This window comes from Meriones unguiculatus, chromosome 3, assembly GCF_030254825.1.
Source record: "Meriones unguiculatus strain TT.TT164.6M chromosome 3, Bangor_MerUng_6.1, whole genome shotgun sequence".
Classification (NCBI taxonomy): domain Eukaryota; kingdom Metazoa; phylum Chordata; class Mammalia; order Rodentia; family Muridae; genus Meriones; species Meriones unguiculatus.
The window spans coordinates 140890547-140909888 of record NC_083351.1 but is presented as its reverse complement, the minus strand read 5'-3'; the positions used below and the strand labels follow the sequence as shown (position 1 = coordinate 140909888).

At 42.5% G+C, this 19342-nt stretch overlaps 1 protein-coding gene across 22 annotated transcripts in view; it reads right to left on the bottom strand.

The window, feature by feature from the left end:
- Limch1 (LIM and calponin homology domains 1) overlaps positions 1 to 19342 on the bottom strand; it is a 313519-nt gene that overhangs the window by 154720 nt on the left and 139457 nt on the right. For all 22 annotated transcript variants that reach the window (XM_060380703.1, XM_060380697.1, XM_060380695.1 and 19 more), the window contains exon 3: positions 13371 to 13440. In XM_060380703.1, coding sequence (XP_060236686.1) covers positions 13371 to 13440 — 70 coding nt within the window. The remainder of the gene's footprint in view (positions 1 to 13370; positions 13441 to 19342) is intronic.

The following is a 19342-nucleotide window of genomic DNA, read 5'->3' as shown; positions in this document are numbered from 1 at the left end:
TCTGTGTTTCCTGGCCCATTTCACTGTTTCCTTGTGTTATGCCCTGCTTTATCATTACTGTCACTTACTCTACCTTTTAAGTAAAACATTTACTTTAGGAAGAGTTTTTAAATCTACAGGAAATTTGCAAAAAAATCTAAGTTTCAGCACCGCTAAAACCTGTGTCTCAGTGCTCAAGATCATCTGTAACCATTGGTGGAGAGACAGAGCTGGGGCCGTGCTGGGAGCCAAACTCCATGTTTTACTCAGATTTCCTTCACTGTTTTCCTCATGTCCTTTTGGTTTTTTTTTCAGCTCTTTGACAGCATCTAGGAGAGGGCATGACATTGTCAGTAAGTTCCCTCAGCCTCCTGAAGACTTTACCTTGTTTCTGAAACTTACTTTTTTTTTTTTTTTTTTTAAATGACCTTGGCAATTGTGAAGAGCACTGGTTGGGTATCTTGTAGAATGTTTTTCTACTTGACTTTGCTATTTTTTTTCCCCTCATGCCTAGCCATGTGAGGAAGACCATTAAGGTTAAGCACTATTTTTACAACATTGTCTCACTCATACTGCTTTTATTTCGGTCTTTTTTTTTTTTTACTTTATCTGGGTGTAGGGGAGGCTGTCTGATTATGTTTTCCAGGCTGGTCTTGAACTCCTGGCCTCAAGTGATCCTCCTGCCTTTACTCCTTGATTAACTGGGACTGTGAGTCTGTGCCACTGTGCCTATCAGTCATCATATTAAAAACAAATTATATTTTAGTCAAACAGAAGCTTTAAGGTAAGCGAAATTAAACTTTGGAAAAGCAAGTTAAATATCGAGGCCTTTACTCAGTTATTCTGTTGAGAGGATGAGGGAGAGAAACATTTGCATCCATCTTTAGACGGATGTGGAACCAAGCTTCCAGCAGGAAGCCAATTAATTATCAGATAGGTGTCTAGCAATTCTTTTGAAATGCTGGCCAAGATAAATTTCCTACAAAAACAGTCTCAGAGGCAGACGCACTGGAAGAACAATGTTATTTCAGCCAAGTAAGGCCTACTATTCACATGGTGCCTTCAAATGGGTAGAAATGGTTCTTTTTTTTTCCCCCTTTCAAACTGTAGAAACCCCATGAATTCAAGTTGCGAGTCCATGGCAAGCATTAGTTCTATGAAAATTCATGTGTGAAGAATTTTATAAAAAAATTTATGTCTATGAAGAACAGGCAAGAAAGACTCAGACCAAACTATGTTCTCCGGCTCTTATAGATTTTCCTCACGGATCCTAACCAAGGCTTTTATTCTCCAGGGGGAAGAGCAAGGAAGTGACGTAATGTCACATACTGCTGTACTTTGCCCAGTGGAAGATAAGGGAAAACAAATAGGCTCTTTCTTCAAAGAAAGGTTTGGGTCCCATCCGTCCCGTCCTCCCAGTCCCCAACTCCCTGAAACAGGAAAAAGAAAAAACAAAAAAAAACCTAAGGCAAAGGATAAGAAACTTACAGAGCTTCTAAATATAACTCCCGCCTTTGCAGGGACACAAATGAGCATGGGCACAAGTGTGGGAAATCGCCTATAGTGCATAAAGAGGCTATCAGGCCTGAGTAAGTCTAGCACACACACTTGGCTGGCTCCCCCATTGTTACAGGTTAACTTGTACCCCCTCCATATCCATCTGAAGTCCTAACCAGCTCCTTGTAATGCAGAACGTGACTGTATTTGACTCTAAATGGTCATTAGGTTATAGGAGAGCCCCTGGGTGATCCTTAAGCCAAGCTGTGATGGTGGCCCCACAAAAAGCGGAAAAAGAAAATGCAGACACAGACAGGCATGTGAAAACACAAAAGATGGCGGCTAAGAAACCAGGCCTCATTTACCTTTGACCTTGAACTTCTATATGCCTTCAGAATTGGGAGAAAACACATTTCTATTGTTCAAGCTACTCAGTGTGTGGTACTTGTCACTGCACACTCACCTTGTACTAACGGTGAAACTCAGGGGCTGGGAGACAGGCTCAGAGTACGAGGGTGATACCTAGCAAGCTACCGATCAATTAGAAGAGGGACTTTCAAAGTCTCCATCTGTCATGACTTAACCTAAGTCCAACAGTTAATGACTTCTCCTGTAACTTCTCTCTCTTTTCCTTGAGTGCCTTCGGTACCTATCAAACATACCCAAAGGTGAGACTACAATTTAGGGGAAGGGATGGGATTCAAAGTTTGTGATTATGGGAAAAGAAATTAATTTGGTTTTGTGCAGACTTAAGCATAAAGATTTAATGTCGGATTTTTTTTCACTCATTAATTGAGTCCAAATTTTTATCATTTTCCCCCCTGAGTTCCAACCTAACATGTCCTTTACTCTGCCAGACATCTGTACATGACCATCTTTTAGAGACAGCCAAGTCAGTATGTCCAAAACAGAACTGATCTTTGTTTTTGGAACCCATTTCTCATTCTCCTTCTCCCATGATCCCTATTAAGGGCGTTTTTTAGCATCCTCCAAGTTGTTCAGGTCCAAAACACGGATGTCATCTTCCCAGTATTATTTATTGTGTTTTACCAAATCCAACTTGTACATATTTTTAACATCTGAAATAAAGTTGCATCTTTCCATTGCTGGTGCCTTAGTGCTGTCATGATGGAGTTGACAGGTGGTTTTTATTAGCTAGGCGCTTAAGAATGCTATGTCTTGTAAAATGACGGCCTATTGCATTTGGAGACAAAATCTGTGTCTTCTCTTGTCCATCCCCTCCCTGGCCTTCATCTAGGCATAGGTGTATATCACCTCTCATTGGGATTTCTTGCCTCCTAATCAACTGATTTACTCCTTGTTTCTTCCCATAACTCGCTTATGTCTGCTAGTATTTAAATCTGAAATGCCTCTGCAGAGGCATGTGTTAAAGGCTTGGTTCCCAGCACAGCTGTATTAAGAGGTGGGACCCTGAGAGGTGATTGGATCATGAGTATGCTACCTGATACATTCATGAAGTCACAGCTGAAGGGGCTTTTAGGAGGTAAGGATTAGCAGGTGGAGACGGCACTATAGCCGTGCCATGGAAGGATATGTTTCCTCCAGTCTCTTCTCTGCCCGTTTGCTTCTTGGCTGCCGCGAGGACAGGAGACTCCTCTGATACACACATCTGCTTCAATAATACCCTGCCCCCTATCAAGGCGAAAGCAACGAAGCCAGCTAGCCTTAGCCTGAAATCTATGAATCTGTGAACCATAAAACAACAACAACAACAAAACCCCTTTTCCCTGTAGGTTTTCCATGTCCAGTAGTTTGTCACAGTGATAGAAAGCTTGGCTGGCCACACACAGCTACAGAGTTAGCGGCAGCATGGAAGTCTTTTGCTTTCAATGGGTATCAATGCGTGGGAAAGGTGACCAACTCCATCTAGATGGTACTTCTGATCTCTAGATCACTTTCCAAAACGCTGACTTCTCTCAGAGAAGCTTCAGATAGCCTTAGCTCCAGATACAGTCATATGGAAATACTGGCCACTCCCAGACAGCCTCTAAGCTCTTCTGGTTTGACCTTTTAGATTCCCAAGAAGAACATCCTTTCCACAACTCCAGTGTGCTTTGTGTTCATGGGAGCCCTGGGTCACACCTCCCCTTCCCAAAGCAGGTCTTGAATTCAACACCTTCCTTGAATTCAACACCTTCCTTGTTCATCCTTGCATATGAGACTTCACTAGCACTCTACAGCTTACCCAGTGTTAGACTTGCCTCCTAGAAGGAGGGCCCCTAAAAGTTAAGGGCTATGTCTTATATCAGAAGTAGAATCTCACTTAGAAGGAGAGAGAGAACAAGCTTTTTCTTTTTTCTTTTTTTTTTTGTTTCAATATGGAAAACAACACAAAACAAAACAAGGAAACAAGTTGAATGTCATACAAGAAAGACTGTCCCAGAAAACTATAATCTTTGAAGGCCTATGACCCTAGGGACATGTGTTCAGAAGAATGAGAGATTTACAGGTTAGTAGATACTCCTCAGCTTACCATAAGTCCTGAGAAACACATCCTAAGTTGAAAATGCAATTAACACATCTACCCCACTGATCATCACACCCAGGGACACAGCAGGCAGTGGTGTGTGTTGTTTACTCTTACATGTGTGTGGCTGTAGCCCATGCCACTGTCAAGATTTAGAATGCCATACTTTACATTACCAGCCCAGGAAAAGATCAAAGAATAGATTCTACTGAATAGGCATCACTTTACATCATAGTAAAGTCAAGAAAATGTGAGCTAAACCAGTTGGAGAGTATATATACAGTGCTTTCAGCCCCTGGGACAGGCAGAGTCTAGTTCCCAGGGGTCACTCCTGGTAGTCAAGCCCTGACATAATCTCTTTCCCTGGAGTGTGGGGTGGACCCAGTGACTTGCTTTTAATTGAATGAGTATAGCAGAAGTGATGAAATGCCACTTCAGAGGTTAAGGTATGGGCGACTAAAACTTCCACCTTAATTGTTTGTGCTCTCCTTCTCTTTTTCTCACTCTCTCTTTCCCTCCATCTCTGTCTCTTTTCTTCCTTCCCTCTCTCCAACCTCCCCCCAAGAGACTGAAGTGACTGCTCTAAGCCTTGCTCAGATTCCCCACCCATGGGAAGCATGTGATAACCAATACGGTGTTTTTAAGCTACTTTGTTGGGTAAGCAATTTGTGACACAGCAGCAGGGTAACTAATACACTCTGCAAACAAGAAAATCTGAAGAGATCTTAAGTGGAGGATAAGTATAAGGAACAAAACTTCTTATCAAGTCTTATGCCCGAAACTAGACAAGGACAGTAATGTGTTAGTCTGATCTAAGCATATCGGTGAACACACAGCATATGATGGCGGATGCTATTTACGCTTATGTATGGCTAACTGAAAGCTGTGGCTGTGGCTGGCCATGGTCAAGATTTAGAATGCCACACTGCGTATCACCATCCCAGGAAAAGATCAAAATATGGATTCTACTGAATGAGCATCACTGTGGTTAAGTTAAAACAGAGAGAGACAGAAGGAGGAAGGGAGGGAGAGGGAGAGAGAAAACAAGCCTGTGGTCGAGTGTGTATACAACTCTTTGATGCCCAGTGACTGGCAGATTCTGAGAGCTCCCTCTGCTTCCCTGGGCATCAGAATGCTCCCTTACCCTGCCTGAGTCACTGTGGAGAAAGGCTGTCACCATCTGACATATGTCTGCATAGTCACCATGTAGCCATATCTTTTGGGTTGGGTTGGAACCTACTTGTGATCTGGTCCCTGAATAATCGTGGATGTGAGAGATAAATTAGGACTCTTATATAGGCCAGGAAGAGCCTGAAAAGCCTCTGCTCTCGTGTGCTTGGATTCCATTCCATATGCATCTGAGAGCTTTATAAAAGTATAGGAAAAGATGAGGCTCACAGTGATCCCTGCACTTTTACAAGCTAGTAGTGGATGCTGTTACAAGCAGCGCATAGCTGGAAATGACCCGGGAGACATCAAACGAACTACCTCTCTTCCCAATTAATGTTCTATCATCCAACTTAACACAGGGCTGAATGTACAAAGACAAACAAACAAACCAACAAAAACCCTCACGTTTGTGTCGCTTTTTTTCCCTACAGTCTGTACTCTTTCATGTAAACCTAGTAAAATGTTAACAACCATCCCGACTGCAGCTTCGCCTTGGCTCTTGACAGAAGCTCATTGAGCATTCCTTCTGTGTACCATGTGGGAACGTAAGCAAGGCTTCTCATACTGTGCCAGGGATGAGGATAAAGGAAGATGTATCGTGAAATCCAGTTCTGGCTGAGATACTCCACAAGATCTATTCATTTTCCTCGGTGAAACATGCTTCCTTTGCAAAGAACACTCGGCTACCAGTTCTCACTTGTCTCTCCCACAAAGAGGCTGGCCCTCAGAGTTGCACAATCACATCATACAGTGACCACCAAGAGCAGAACTGCAGGAACAGGACATCAGGGTGGGGTTCCAAGACTCCTCTCCTTCCCCCATCTAAACTAAGAATGTTAGGTTTTCGTGTCCCTGAGTCTTCATTGCTCCAAATCAGAATCCTCGGTTAGGACAGCTGTGTCTAGCTAGGCTGACTGGCACTAGGAAAGGCTAGCCATTAGTCATAGCAGAAAAAAAAGGTTAGAAAGAAGAAAGGCAAGAGCTAGTACAATAGACTTCTGGTTCCTGGTAGGGAAAGGCTTAAAGGGAACTGATGTGCATTAAATACATCTGTGTATGAGACAGACTTTGTGTGTGTGTGTGTGTGTGTGTGTGTGTGTGCGTGCGCGCACACGTGTGAGTGTATGTGTAAACACATGCATACATGTGCACATGCCTGTGTGGGAATGTGCATGCATGTACAAACAGAAAGCGAAAGGAAGATACTTCAGAAACTTTTAGAAAACTTCATTGAGTGCTATAAGTGAAACCGTTACGATTTTTTAAGTCTTTAGCAAAACTTCCTGATAGTTAAACAAATATTGAAATACTGATTTAATGTGTGTGGGTATTTGCCTGCATGTATGTATGTGCACCGTGCGAAGGCCCAGCATCTTTGAAGGCCAGAAGAGAGGCCAGATTCCCTGGAACTGGAGTTGTAGGGAGTTGTAAGCCACTGTGTGAATGCTGGGACTAAACCAGGATTTTCTGTAAGAGTAGTGAGTGCTCTTAATCACCAGGCATCTCTTCAGCCCCCAGCAAAGACTTTTACTGCTTTCTTAATATTATGAGTTGTCAGACAATGCTTTGCTGACTTTGGTTCCTGAGATGTGGCCACATGGAGCTTGATTTAACAGGGCTGACAGAAACATTTCATTTAGGGTCTATAATCCCCCACCTTGAATTCATTCAGTGAACACATCAGAAATTAGAAGGATGATGGTCTTCTAAAGCTAAGTGAGGTCTCCTTGGAGGTCAATGCTTCCAAACATTTGGGAGTATTGCATTTAGGTTTACATGATGAGGCCTGGAAGAGACAGTGTGGCAGGGTGGAAAAACACAGCACCCGAAGCTTGGTTAACCTAGCATGAAGCTCTAACTCTGTCTCTTAGTAACTGGAGAGTGAGAGTGAATAAGACAGAGTGAACTGTGGTCCCCTGAGATCCAGATAGGGTCCAGCAATGACATCTCAGTGTGAATGTAAAGATTAAGAAGGCAGCCCCGAGCTGTACCTAGCACAGAATAGACATTAATATGGGAGTGTGAGCTCTGTGATAGCTACACCCCTGGTCTTGCTCGCTGCCTGCTTTGTCTTCCTTGTGGCCTAAAATAATGACTTTAATTGGAACAGAGACAGAAGCAAAGAACGGAATTCTTGGTGAACTTGCTCTGAACTAGCCTGTAAGATAAACTGCTGGAGGAGGGTGAAAGTTCTAGAAATTTCGAGAGAAATGATAGACCATCTACCTCCAACATGAGGCATTCGTAAGAAAGGGCTGGGGTATATGGGAGCCCACCTCTGAGTAGGCTCTCTTGGAAACCTCTCTTTGGCTAGTAGACACCCCAGCACATGGGGTGGAAATTTACTATCTTGTCCTCTTCCTAGAAAGATGACATTAGCATAAGGTTTGGCATAACTGTTTTCAACAGCTCCAGAAACCTAGCTTTTGTCTAAAATAATGCATTCAATCTCTTTGTAGCCTGGAAACCTCTTCAACACTTTCATCATTCCCCCCTTTAAACAAGAAGACTTCAACAACTCCACAGATGCCCTTCTGAAAGGTTCTAAGAAGTCTTCAGAGTTTCTGGAAACTTAATTTATCCGCTCCAGGAAACTCAGCTCTAACCATATTTGAGATTGTATTATTGGCTAGAGAGAAAGAGATCCTTTCTGCAAAACAAAGAAATCATCTCTGAGTAAGTTGAAGGTGACTAGACGGTAGGGTAGTCCCTGCCTTTCTTCTTGCTCAGAGAACTGAAGTAATCTGCCATTCATCTGACCCATCTTCACCTGCGGAACCCTGAGTAGGTAACAAAACAGTGGCTAGGATTCAGCACCCATCTTAGCTTCTACCCTTTGTCTAATCCGGAGCAAATAACTCCCCCATCATATGTCCTCATGTCCTCATCTATAAAGCAGATGTAACTACAAGGTCTTTCTATTTGTGAGCTTTACCCCCTCAGATAAGTTTCAAAACCTTTGTGGCCTTGGAAAGCCAAATGAATTCTTTAACATGGCTCCAAGAAGGCTCAGGAGTTGAGACAGCATCCCCAGTCTCACCTATTTCTAGTTATGCTTCTCATATGCGTATGTGAATGGCTGTCAAAATATAAATCTCACTGACCAAAAGGTCAAGCTGTAAACTCCCATATTAAGCAAGGATTTGGGGTGAAATAACCTTCAACATCCTCTTGGATGACCACTAACTCAAACTTCAGGACATGACACAATTGTGCAATACTGATGAGCTGGCAGACTGAAGGGACACTTAAAAAAAAAAATCTTGGAAGGCCAAGCCCTGAGTTTGGGGTCTTTTTTTCTCTGGCAGCAGCAAACAGTTTCACCAACACCTAAGGAAGAATGCGAGCATCTGCAGGCAGTCTCCACACGGCTTCAGATGTCAGCCATCAGCACAGAACCCAGACCTGAAGCCAGGGTCTGTGTGAGCTCTTGCCAGGAAACAGTTTCCAACTACTTTGTTTTAACACCTTCGCCCCTGAATTCTCTGTAACCACAGCACAGGAGGTAAAATGCACCTATTCAGGCCTCCGTGAATCTGCATGTGTTTGTAATTCTGGACTGGTATGTGAAAACACACTTTGCTATTTATCTTCAGCTTGAGCAGCTGGGCCATCTTACTGGGTTGATTTCTCAATGCTAAGCCATTAGGACACACACACACACACACACACACACACACACATACACTATGTATACAAGCACACACAGATAGGCACACACATACATATATAAATATACACAGATGCACAAAGAGATACAGTCTTTCTCTCAGTCTCACTCCTTCCTCTCCCTCCCTTACTACTCCCTCCCTCTTCCCCTTGTCCTTCCCCTGATACATAAAACCCTTCAGCCATACTTCTCAAAAGACTTGAGACTTCTTGCTCAATAGTTGGCTGGTTGTCTGCCAACTCTCTGGCAACCAACACACCAACCTGGAAGTCTTCAGGTACATTTGAAGCACTGCCAGAAAGTTCTTGGTGCCATGAATGTGACAGAGCAAGACTGCAGCAGTTCCTCCATCTTCTGTTTTCACTGAAGCTGGTTCAGGTTTAACTAGAATTTGGTCTCGATGGAGAATTCCATGGAAACTTACCTAGCTCTATTCTAGGACCCTGAGGTCAAAACACCCCAGCCAACTTAGCTTCTGTCAAATTGCCTGCTTGTGCCAACCTCCCTCTCCAGCTGACTGCTTATCTTAGTTTCTGTTAAACTGCTTGCTTGCACAAAACTCCTTTTTGCAGCTGCTGAGCAAAATACCAGGATGTGCCTTCTGCTTTTAGAAACCCCTACTCTAAACACTTGGGCCCCAAATGCCTGAGTGTAGTCACAGTCAGCTAGAATAAAGATTTTCAATTGGCTATAAACTGTGTCTGAGCGGTCATCTCTGGTGTGCTCCCCAAAACAATGAATATGAGAAGGAAGGAAATGTCATTTGAAAAGTATGTGTAACACAAGGGCACCAACCTAAAATATATTGCTTATTTGGAGTCTCCTCCTACAAAACAGAAGTTTCTTTTCACCTCTATCATTGCACCAATGTGAAAATTTGCAAACCTACCCAAACAGTTACAATGGCTCCCATAACATCTGTGTGTTTAGTGACACTGACAATGTTGAAGAACACAAGCCTTCTACTCTGCAGCATGTGCCTACATTTACACATGTCTCATCTCTTCTGAGAGGCGATTTCCAACATAAAACTATGACAACTGATGCCATGTGTGGTGGTTTGAATAGGGATGGCCCCCATAGACTCATGTGTGTGAATGCTTGGTCATAGGGAGTGGCACCATTAGGAGATGTTGGAGTAGATGCGGCCTTGTTGGGGGAGGTGTAGCACGGTGGAGGCAGGCTTTGAGGTCTCATGTGGTCAAGCTCTACACAGGGTGGTACCCAGTCTTCTTCTGCTGTCCACAGGTCGAGATGTGGAACTCCCACCTCCTTGTGTAGCACCACATCTGCCTGCATGCTGCCATGCTTCCTACCATAATGATAATGGACTAAACCTATTGTATGACAGCCCTGACTAAATGCTTTCCTTTATAAGAGGAAACATTGCCTTAGTCATGGTGTCTCTTCATAGCAATGAAACCCTAACTAAGACACCATCATTAGTATGTTTGATAACAGCTAATTTAATAATTAAAGCCACACTGTCTTATCATAAACACTAAACCGTTTACAGGCCTTCCATTTCAAACTGTTACCTACATCCTACTCCCTATACTGTATTTAAACAAGGTTGATAATTAGCTTTCTCATGTATTAACCCACTTTTCTCCTATGGCAGGAGATGTTATCCATAATCTTTAAGGAAAGATATTAACAGACTACACACATATCAGGGTTCATACAGGTAGTTTTATGTTGTATCTTGAAAAATAAATAGAATTTTGTCAAAAAGAGTAGAAGGGCAGTACCATATGCCCAAAAAAGTATTTTGAGAAATGACATCCTGTCTGGGAGTGAGCAGTGCTTGAGGAACATGAAGTTGATGGTAGTCATCGAGGCAAGAGATGGCACAGCTTACTCTAGGGCAGTGGCCAAGGAGATGCAGACAAGCAGATAGACAGACTGGACAAAGCTGCCACAATTGTTTCCCAGCATGGCTATCAACTTGCAACTGCCATGGAGTTCCAAGTGGGAAGGACTTGTCTCTGAATTCTGGTTTGAATATGTTACAGTTGAGGGGCACAGAGTGCTTTCAGACAGAGGTCTCCGAGATGAATGGGAGACACTTGAATGGAGCTATCCAGCAGACAGATGAACATTCAGGTGCAACTATCCTAGACAGGTTCAGTGAAAAAGAGAGTGCTAGGGGAGAAATGCTTGTTTGGTCAATGTTATAGAGCTCTGAGGTCAGGAAGACAGTCTAGCCTGTGCGTACAGAAAGAGAGTAGCCTATATGGGTGTGAGGTGAGAACTCTGTACTGGCTAAATGGGAAGCTATAGTTCTTTTTCCTGTCAGGACCTCCATTCTACTCGAGCATCTGGAAATGCTAATCGGAAGGTAATTGAAGGGAAAGATTTGGTCACATTTATAGATGAGGAAATCATTAACTAGTGGGACAGTAAGTGTGCTTAGGAAAGCATTTTCTAAATGCTAAATTACCAAAGAGTTATTTACTTAATACTTAAAATTAAGATATTAAATATGGTCAGAAGATAATAATTTATTTAAAAAAACAGATATAAGTGTCAGAGAATGAAAACAAGCAGGTAAATACCAGCTGAAAAATTCCAGAACACAATAAAAAGGGTGTGGGGGGAAGGAGATATAGAAATCAAATATACAAGCTGAAGGCGAAGAGCTAGCGTCCCTTTGCTTACATCAAATTGCCTGACATGTAAAATATGGTATTTTCTGTATGGTAAATAATATCAAAATAGGCCTGGAGGGATGGGCCAAAAGGTCAGAGTGTTTACCCTGTGAGCATGAGCACTGAGTTCAAATCCATAGCACCCACATAAAAAGCCAAGCATGTCTGCACAAGCCTGTAAATGGCAGCATGCTCCGGGTTCAGCGAGACACCCTGTTTCAAAGCAATAACATGGAGAGGTATAAAAACAGACACCCAAAGTCCTACTCTAGACTCCTATGTGCACCTGCATCACACTGCACACACCATTGCTACCCCTTAGAAAGAAGGACTATCAAAATAGGTGCCTGTACTCAAACCTGTAATTTTACTAAAATTATTCATGAGTCACATTCAAAATGAAGGCTTCCAGCCCCCTTTCCCGTTAGCTACTGTGTGCAGAACGCTATGCAGCTCCGGAGCATTTCCTGGGGACTGCTTCACTCTCTGCTTCATCTTGTTCCTGGGCCACTAAACCCAAGAGCTTCAAGGTCAGCAAGGTCAGAGGCTGCCACAAGCTCAAAGCCAAACGAACACACATCAATTACAAAGACTGCAGCTTCAACATCTGGAAGAGACGGCTTCAATAAAAAGGTCTAAAATAATGGGTGTATGTACATACTAACATAGGTGATATATCAATAATATCCACATATCATCTGCTTCATAGAATTATTTAAAACCACTCTTCCTAAATTTATGTATCCACCTACCCTTCCCTGTTCATTAGCTTAATTGCCTACATGATTTTTGACAAACAATATTAGGTGGAATTTTAATGACTAATCTCCAACTCTCTACCAACCAATATGGGGGGAAGAATGTCTCCACAGAAATACCAGTCCTCAATGAAGGAATCCAGTTTATCCAACTTGTTGATACCATGCCTTCCCACCAGGACCCCCACAGTCTTCAAGCACAATAGCTTCTTGTCACATCTAATTTTAACCAGTCATCATGATATAACTAAGAAACTTTAAAACAATCAGCAAGGCTTGTGCAGGAGACAGCCTACATTCTTGGCATTTTTCTCATTGTTCTCCTGCAAAAACACAGGCAGAGAAGGCGATAATCAAGGAAACAGTCAGCAAATCATTACCAGGTCACACATCCGTGTGTGTGTGTGTGTGTGTGTGTGTGTGTGTGTGTGTCCTTCAAGAATAAAGATTTGGTCATCTTCCGGTTCTACATTTTTCCTTTTTCTATAAAAAGGCAGCACCAATTAAAAGGCTACCATTAATTGCCAAGAATTAAAAAAAAAAAAAGATCAGTATATGAATAAAAAATGCTGTCTGGTCTAAAATGAACACATTAGCTCTACAGATTTCATGAATGGGCTCAGAAGGACTGGGGCCATTCTTACACAGTTCACCAGGTGACACTGGTGCTCCGGGAGCTCCCGGAGCTGTTTTACAACTAACCAATGCTGGAACATTTAAGCCAACATAGATTTCTAACACTGAAACAGGCAACTGAATTTGAAAGTGATGTTTCCTCTTAAAAGCTCTCTCTCTCTCCCTTCCTCCACAGAAGAGGAATTCAGCGCAGCACTGAAGAGGGGAACCGTAATTAAAATCACATTCCCTTCCCAGGGGTCAACTGAATTATCAGCCTCTTAGCCCAAAACAAATTTACCTCGTTAAGACCTGGAGGGCTTTTTCACTCTTGGGGAAAAGGCAAACAATGATTAAGATGCCATTTGGACATGGCTGGAATTTTTCATGTTCAAGGAACCTCTTAGTTTCTTGGGGTCAATACATTATCACTCAAGTAGAATACACATTGCCAGAAAGAACTGTGACAAATGGCACAGACATGACCTTTAGGTTAGAGCAAAAAGAATATTGGAAAATAAATCTCAATTGTGGATACTCACCAATCCTGCAATAGGGGTAGGCAATCTATTGATCTTTTTAACAAGTCCTGGTTTTATAGCATTCAGCAACCTGTCATAAAAAAGGCAGAGTGTCAAGTGAGACATCAAGCAAGATGGATCACACAAATCACCTGTATCCATGGCTACGGCTGAACTGCTGAAGAGGAAAAACAGTGGATGTAATGCATGCAGTAAATCCCAAACGCCTATTAGCCTTCACGTCTATAAGTCACAAGCTTTGCCAACATCAAGTTTATGGACAACAGGTGGAGTCTCAGAGTTTGGAAACATTAGGAAAGGAGAAAGGGGAGAGACTGAGAGGTGCTTCATGGGAGCAGACAAAGATGTGAGGTAGACTGGAGGCTAGGAGAGAACGTTCTAGAAGCAGAGCCATGGATGACAAGCCAGGGCAGGAAGGCACATTGCCAGTTCTCTTGGCTAAGGCAAGGACCTCTCCCGGGATGGTCTAGCTTCACAGACCAAGACAGATCTTTGGAAATGATTTGCCAAGACAAATCCTGTTTCCAGACCCTATTTGTGCTTTGAGGAGAGTGGCTTGTTAAATGTGGTTGAGCTTCATTTAAAAATGGAAGAGTGTTTTGTAAGAGGTTAACCAATCACATTCTGAAGATCTGAAACAAGGTTGACCACGATTCCCTAGGTACCAAAAAATTACTTGAGCTAAAGATTTTTCAGGGCAAGCTTAAACACATGTAAAAAATGGAAATATAAGTAAGGGAATGCAAAAGTAACTGAGCTGCAGTCTTCAGGAAATGTAACTGAGAGTGGAGAGCAATATGAATGGCAAGCATGCTGAAGAATGAAAACTGGGTTAGCACCATGGAAGAGGAAGAGTGCAGTATTTGCAAAGTAGGATGTTCATTTGTAAAGGAATGGTTAGAAGTAAGGGGTTATAGAATAGAAGTACTTATTTAAGAATCAGACAGCAAGATGATTTACCTCGGAACACTATGTAAAAAGAAACTAGAAGTTATTTATAATTCAAGGATCAACAAGCTACAAACCCACGGGCCAAGCATGTTCAACACCTGTTTTGTAAGCAACTTGTTGCTGGCACACAGCTGCAGCCACGCCCAGTTGTTTATGAACCATCTGCAGCTCCTCTTGTCCTATAGCCTCATGTGGTCAGCAGTCAGAGGGAGAACACAGAAAGTGTGTGATTTTTCCTTCTGTGGCCCTTTGTAGAAAAGGTTTGCTGACTTCTGCTCTACTTCCTGCAACCCAAGATCACGGTAAATTCAAAAGGCCCCACACTTGAGAGCTCAGACAAGTCACAGACAGAGATTCTTTGAAGTAGTTTGACACCAGTCCACACAGATGGAGACAGCCTGCAGCAGTGTTAACACAAGGCTCTGCTGTGGTACCGAAGCAAGCTCAACTGGCAAGTCTGAGTAAACCCAAATCACTGCTTCAGCGTGCAATGGTCAGAGTGGGCAGGACAGACACTTAGTTCACGAAGGACATAATGACAAGAGAAAAAGAGACTGTATGTGTTCAGTGGAGATGTGAAATTTTCCCTAAATACTTTTGACTGTGGTTGGCTGACTCCATGGATGAAAAGCCTAGGAATACAGCAGCCTATCTGTCCTCAAGGTTGGACAATAGACTTTGGAGAGCATGTCTTACCAATGCATATGGAAGCTGTCTTTCTTAATAAACATGGAGGAGACTAGAGAGCTGGTGGGGGGCTGGGAGAGCACTTGCTCTGAGGGTTCCAGCTGGGTCCTTTCCTAGTGGTGGGACTAGAAAGTCTGTTAGCCTCTGTTTTATCAGCTGTAATTCTGAGATATAATGACACCAGTTATGTAGGTATCAGTGAGGCTTTGAAGAGATGGACATGAGACAAGGTTTCAGTTTGTAGAGCGGGCTAGCCTGGGATTCAGTCATTCTGCCTCAGCCTTCCAGGTGCTTGGATTACAGGTGGTACCACCATGCCAGCTGAGAAACATCTTTGAGAAGTTCAAAAGCGATTTGTTACCAGATGGAAAGAGCAAACTACCTCCAAGGCCATCCAGCTAAAAGCTTTGGAAGCATAACCTGCAGGTGAGACACTGGTATAGCGCTCTCCATGGAGAAGGCATTCCACCACATCTGGAACCCCTGCTCATGATGCCATGGACCATCCATAGGAAGATGGAACAGAGCCCAGCCCATACATTCTCTGCTAATACTTATCATGTTTTGTGTAAGTTTTTATCCATTGTAAACGGACTGAGAACATGTTAAACATACTATTTGTTTAAATAATATCAGTTGCTTAAAAAAACTCACGTGAAAAAGCATTGCTACTGGGTCTTAAGTCATATTGCTGACTAATGAGAGTAGAAAAAAACATCTCTCCTCCATAATGTATTGGAGAAAAGTTCTTCTCAAAGGGCATCCTTAGTCTTCTGTGTGTAAGGGACTCATTAACATTTGTAGTAATGCTGGCTTGACCCACGCATCTTTTATAAACTCATCATTCCATTCACTCTTCATAGACTCTTCTGACAATAGACACTTGCCAACCCATGAAGTTGTCAAAAATATAATGCTATACTTTATAATGTATACTTTATAATGTCTAAAGTATACTTTATACTTTATAATGAAGAGAACAGCAGAAAGGTACAACTTCTCTCAAAATGTTTCACTAGAAACCACAAAACAGGATGACACTTTGCTCTCTTCCACATTTAGGATCTTTCCAAGACTGTGCAGCTGTGTTTTTCCATGTAAACAGTCTCCCGGTTCTGCACAGAATTTACCGTACACACCAACAGAAGATAACATCTAATTCACATTGTAGAGATGCGCACCTGGACTTCATCTTGTATTTTGCCTTAAACTGGGGACACTTTGTTTTCTGTGTATTAGTAAACAAATGAGACATGCAACAACAGCTATGAGGAAGAACATTCATCTGTCATTTTACTTTAAACCAGGATTGCCCTCCTATGAAATCTAACAGCTGTTAAATGATGACCACATAATGTTTTATGTTGATGTCCCTTCTGAGGTGCATTATTACCCAAAAGCCCTGTCCCCAAGACTGAGGTCACATATGTATTCTACCATGTCTGTAAGATGAAAATAACTAAGTCTCAGACATGACCACATTCCAAGAGACACAATCGGTGACATGGCCAAAGATAGCTGTCACCCTTTGGGATGGTTTTTCATGCTACAGTTTGGTGTTTTGGAAGGACTGGCTTCAAAGAGCAGTATCAAAATGGGTGGTAAGAGCCAGTCATGGTGACATGTGCCTTTAATCCCAGCATTGGGATTAAATAAATACTTATTGGGGTAACATCTGTGAGAATGAACAGAATTGGAAGCAACTCTGTGTTGAAGGGATGGTAAATGGAAGATATGTCACACACTTGCTCAGCCTATGGATGGTCCATGGCCTCATGAGCAGGGGTTCCAGACATGGCAGAATGCCTTCTGCATGGAGAGCCCTATACCAGTGTCTCACCTGCAGGTTATGCTTCCAAAGCTTTTAGCTAGATGGCCTTGGAGGTAGTTTGCTCTTTCCATCTGGTAATAAATCGCTTTTGTACTTCTCAAAGATGTTTCTCAGCTGGCATGGTGGTACCACCTGTAATCCGAGCACCTGGAAGGCTGAGGCAGGATGACTGAATCCCAGGCTAGCCTGGTCTATAAAACTAAGGCAGGACAACTGAGTCCCAGCTAGCCTGCTCTACAAACTGAAACCTTGTCTCTTTTTTTTTTTTCTTTTGAAATTGGTATGATTTTACACAATAAAAAAAATTAAAGTATTATATCCTCCCATATTTTCTATGCTAACTACATCCATATTATAAAACCAGGAACACAAAAATGATGAGGATAAAAGGACCAACTAAAGGAGCTACTTTCTTATAGTTACTTATCCAGCAAATTCTCTGTCAAGTGTTTGCTGTCTATGCTATTCTAGGGGTACAACAAGTGACTTTTTTAAAAAAAAGTTTTCTTCTTTGGAATTAATAATTATGGTACAGATGAGTGAGTATGGCGACGAAAGGAGGTGAAAAGAAGTAAAACAACACAAAGGAACCTTCAGATGATCATAAGCCCTGGAAGAGCAGCGAAGACTGTGGAGTGACAATGACCTTGACAGCAAAACTTGGATCCCACACTCATGGAGCATGAGTTACTGAGAGGCCAACTGACAAGGGTTATAGTTTCCCCTTTAATAAGATGGGGGAGAGAGAGAAAGCCTTTGCCTCCATCTAGGATGACACCGAGCTTCCGGCTAATGCTCATTGTGAGGGTGTGATAAATACAACCTGCCGGCTTCCTGTTAACTGAGCATGTCTCTCTGTAGTAGGTGAGTCCAAGTTGTTTCATTTCAATTTCCCATTAACCAGCCTCCACAGCCTAAAATGGGTTTTACTTATTTTCTCTTCTCAGCCACCTTTGGATTAAAAGAAATAATAATAAAATCTCAGAGAAATGAGTCATATCAACAGATATATATTGCCTGCCTTGTAGTGAAAACTATGGCTAAGAAAAAAATACCATCTTGGACAGCCCTCAATTTTGAAAAACTTTAACAGCACCGAAGCTAAGCAAAAAGAAACATGCTTCTTAACCTGTGCACTCTAGACACATATTCTAAGCCCAGTATGCTGTGCTGGCTGGTTTCCTGTCACTGTGACACAAGCTAGAGCAGTATGATAGAAAGGAACCTCACCTGAGGAGAACGGCGCCCTGTGACCAGGCTGTAAGCAAGCTTGTAGGGCATGTTCTTAACTAGTGACTGATACCCGGGCCATTGTGGGCCTCCTGAGCTATGAGAAAGCTGAGCTGGTAGGCCTCTGTGCTGTAAGAAATCAGGCTGAGCAAGGCACGAGGAGCAAGCCAGTAGGCAGGACTCCACAAAGACTCTGCATCAGCTTCTGGTTCCTGCCCCGTTTGAGTTCCTGCTCTGAGAGTCTTTGATGAAGAACTGTGATATACAGAAGAAAGGGAAATAAACCTTTCTTCCATGAATTGCTTTTGGTTGTAGGATTTCATCACGGCAATACAAACCTTGAATAAGATATGCATTGTGACCCATATGTCAAAAAGGCCATTCCACTATTGGTTTATCAACAAACTCAACAAGTTTCTGTTGGGCAGGCCTGGTGCTGGCTCTGTAAGCCAAGTGTGGGACACAAAGGAAATGTGGAAAGACCCAGATCTCGACCTCACAGTGCATGCTAACTAGTTGGTTTAAAAGCCACCGGAAGTCAAGGACTGTGCTCAAGTACTGTCACACCACCTATGAACAGCTACCATGTGTTAAAAACATGTGTGGCATGTGGTTCACAGTAAATTCAGTTCATAAAGAGTAACCAACCATTGGGCTCCTTAAGAGAATATTGAGCCAGGAATGATACCAATGTTCTGACTCAGCCACAGACTGCATCTAATAACCTTCTGCCTCCCCCATTTGCAGGATGTGGTGGTCTCCCAGCCACAGCCTAAGCATTGCTTTGTATTCATAAATACAAAGTTAAGGCACTTTTTCATACCTACCACACCACAAAACTAACTAAAACCTGCCTCCAATATTTGGCCTTGGAGAAAGAACTTCTGTTTATTCTCAAAGGTTATACAAGAGCTCCAGAACGGGGCACAGAACTGTGAAATGCTGCAAAGATTCTACCCAGACATGGTGACCTAGCCCACCAGACAGACTGCCATTGGGACTAAGAATTTTAGGAGTATTGAACTTTATAATCATTCGCTTTAGAAATACAGTTTTTGTAATTATCCAAAGTTTGGGAGAAAGCAGCTATAGACCTCAAACACCAGGATGCGAAGTTCACACTTTGCCTCATGGGAAATCACTTTGTCCTTTACAACAATAGATTACATCATCGTCTCATTAGCTTGGTTTGTACAGCTGCAATAGGGAACTGTGATGACAAAATGGCCCATTTTTGTGTCCCCTTTCATTTGGCTCAAGAGTGTTTTCCTAT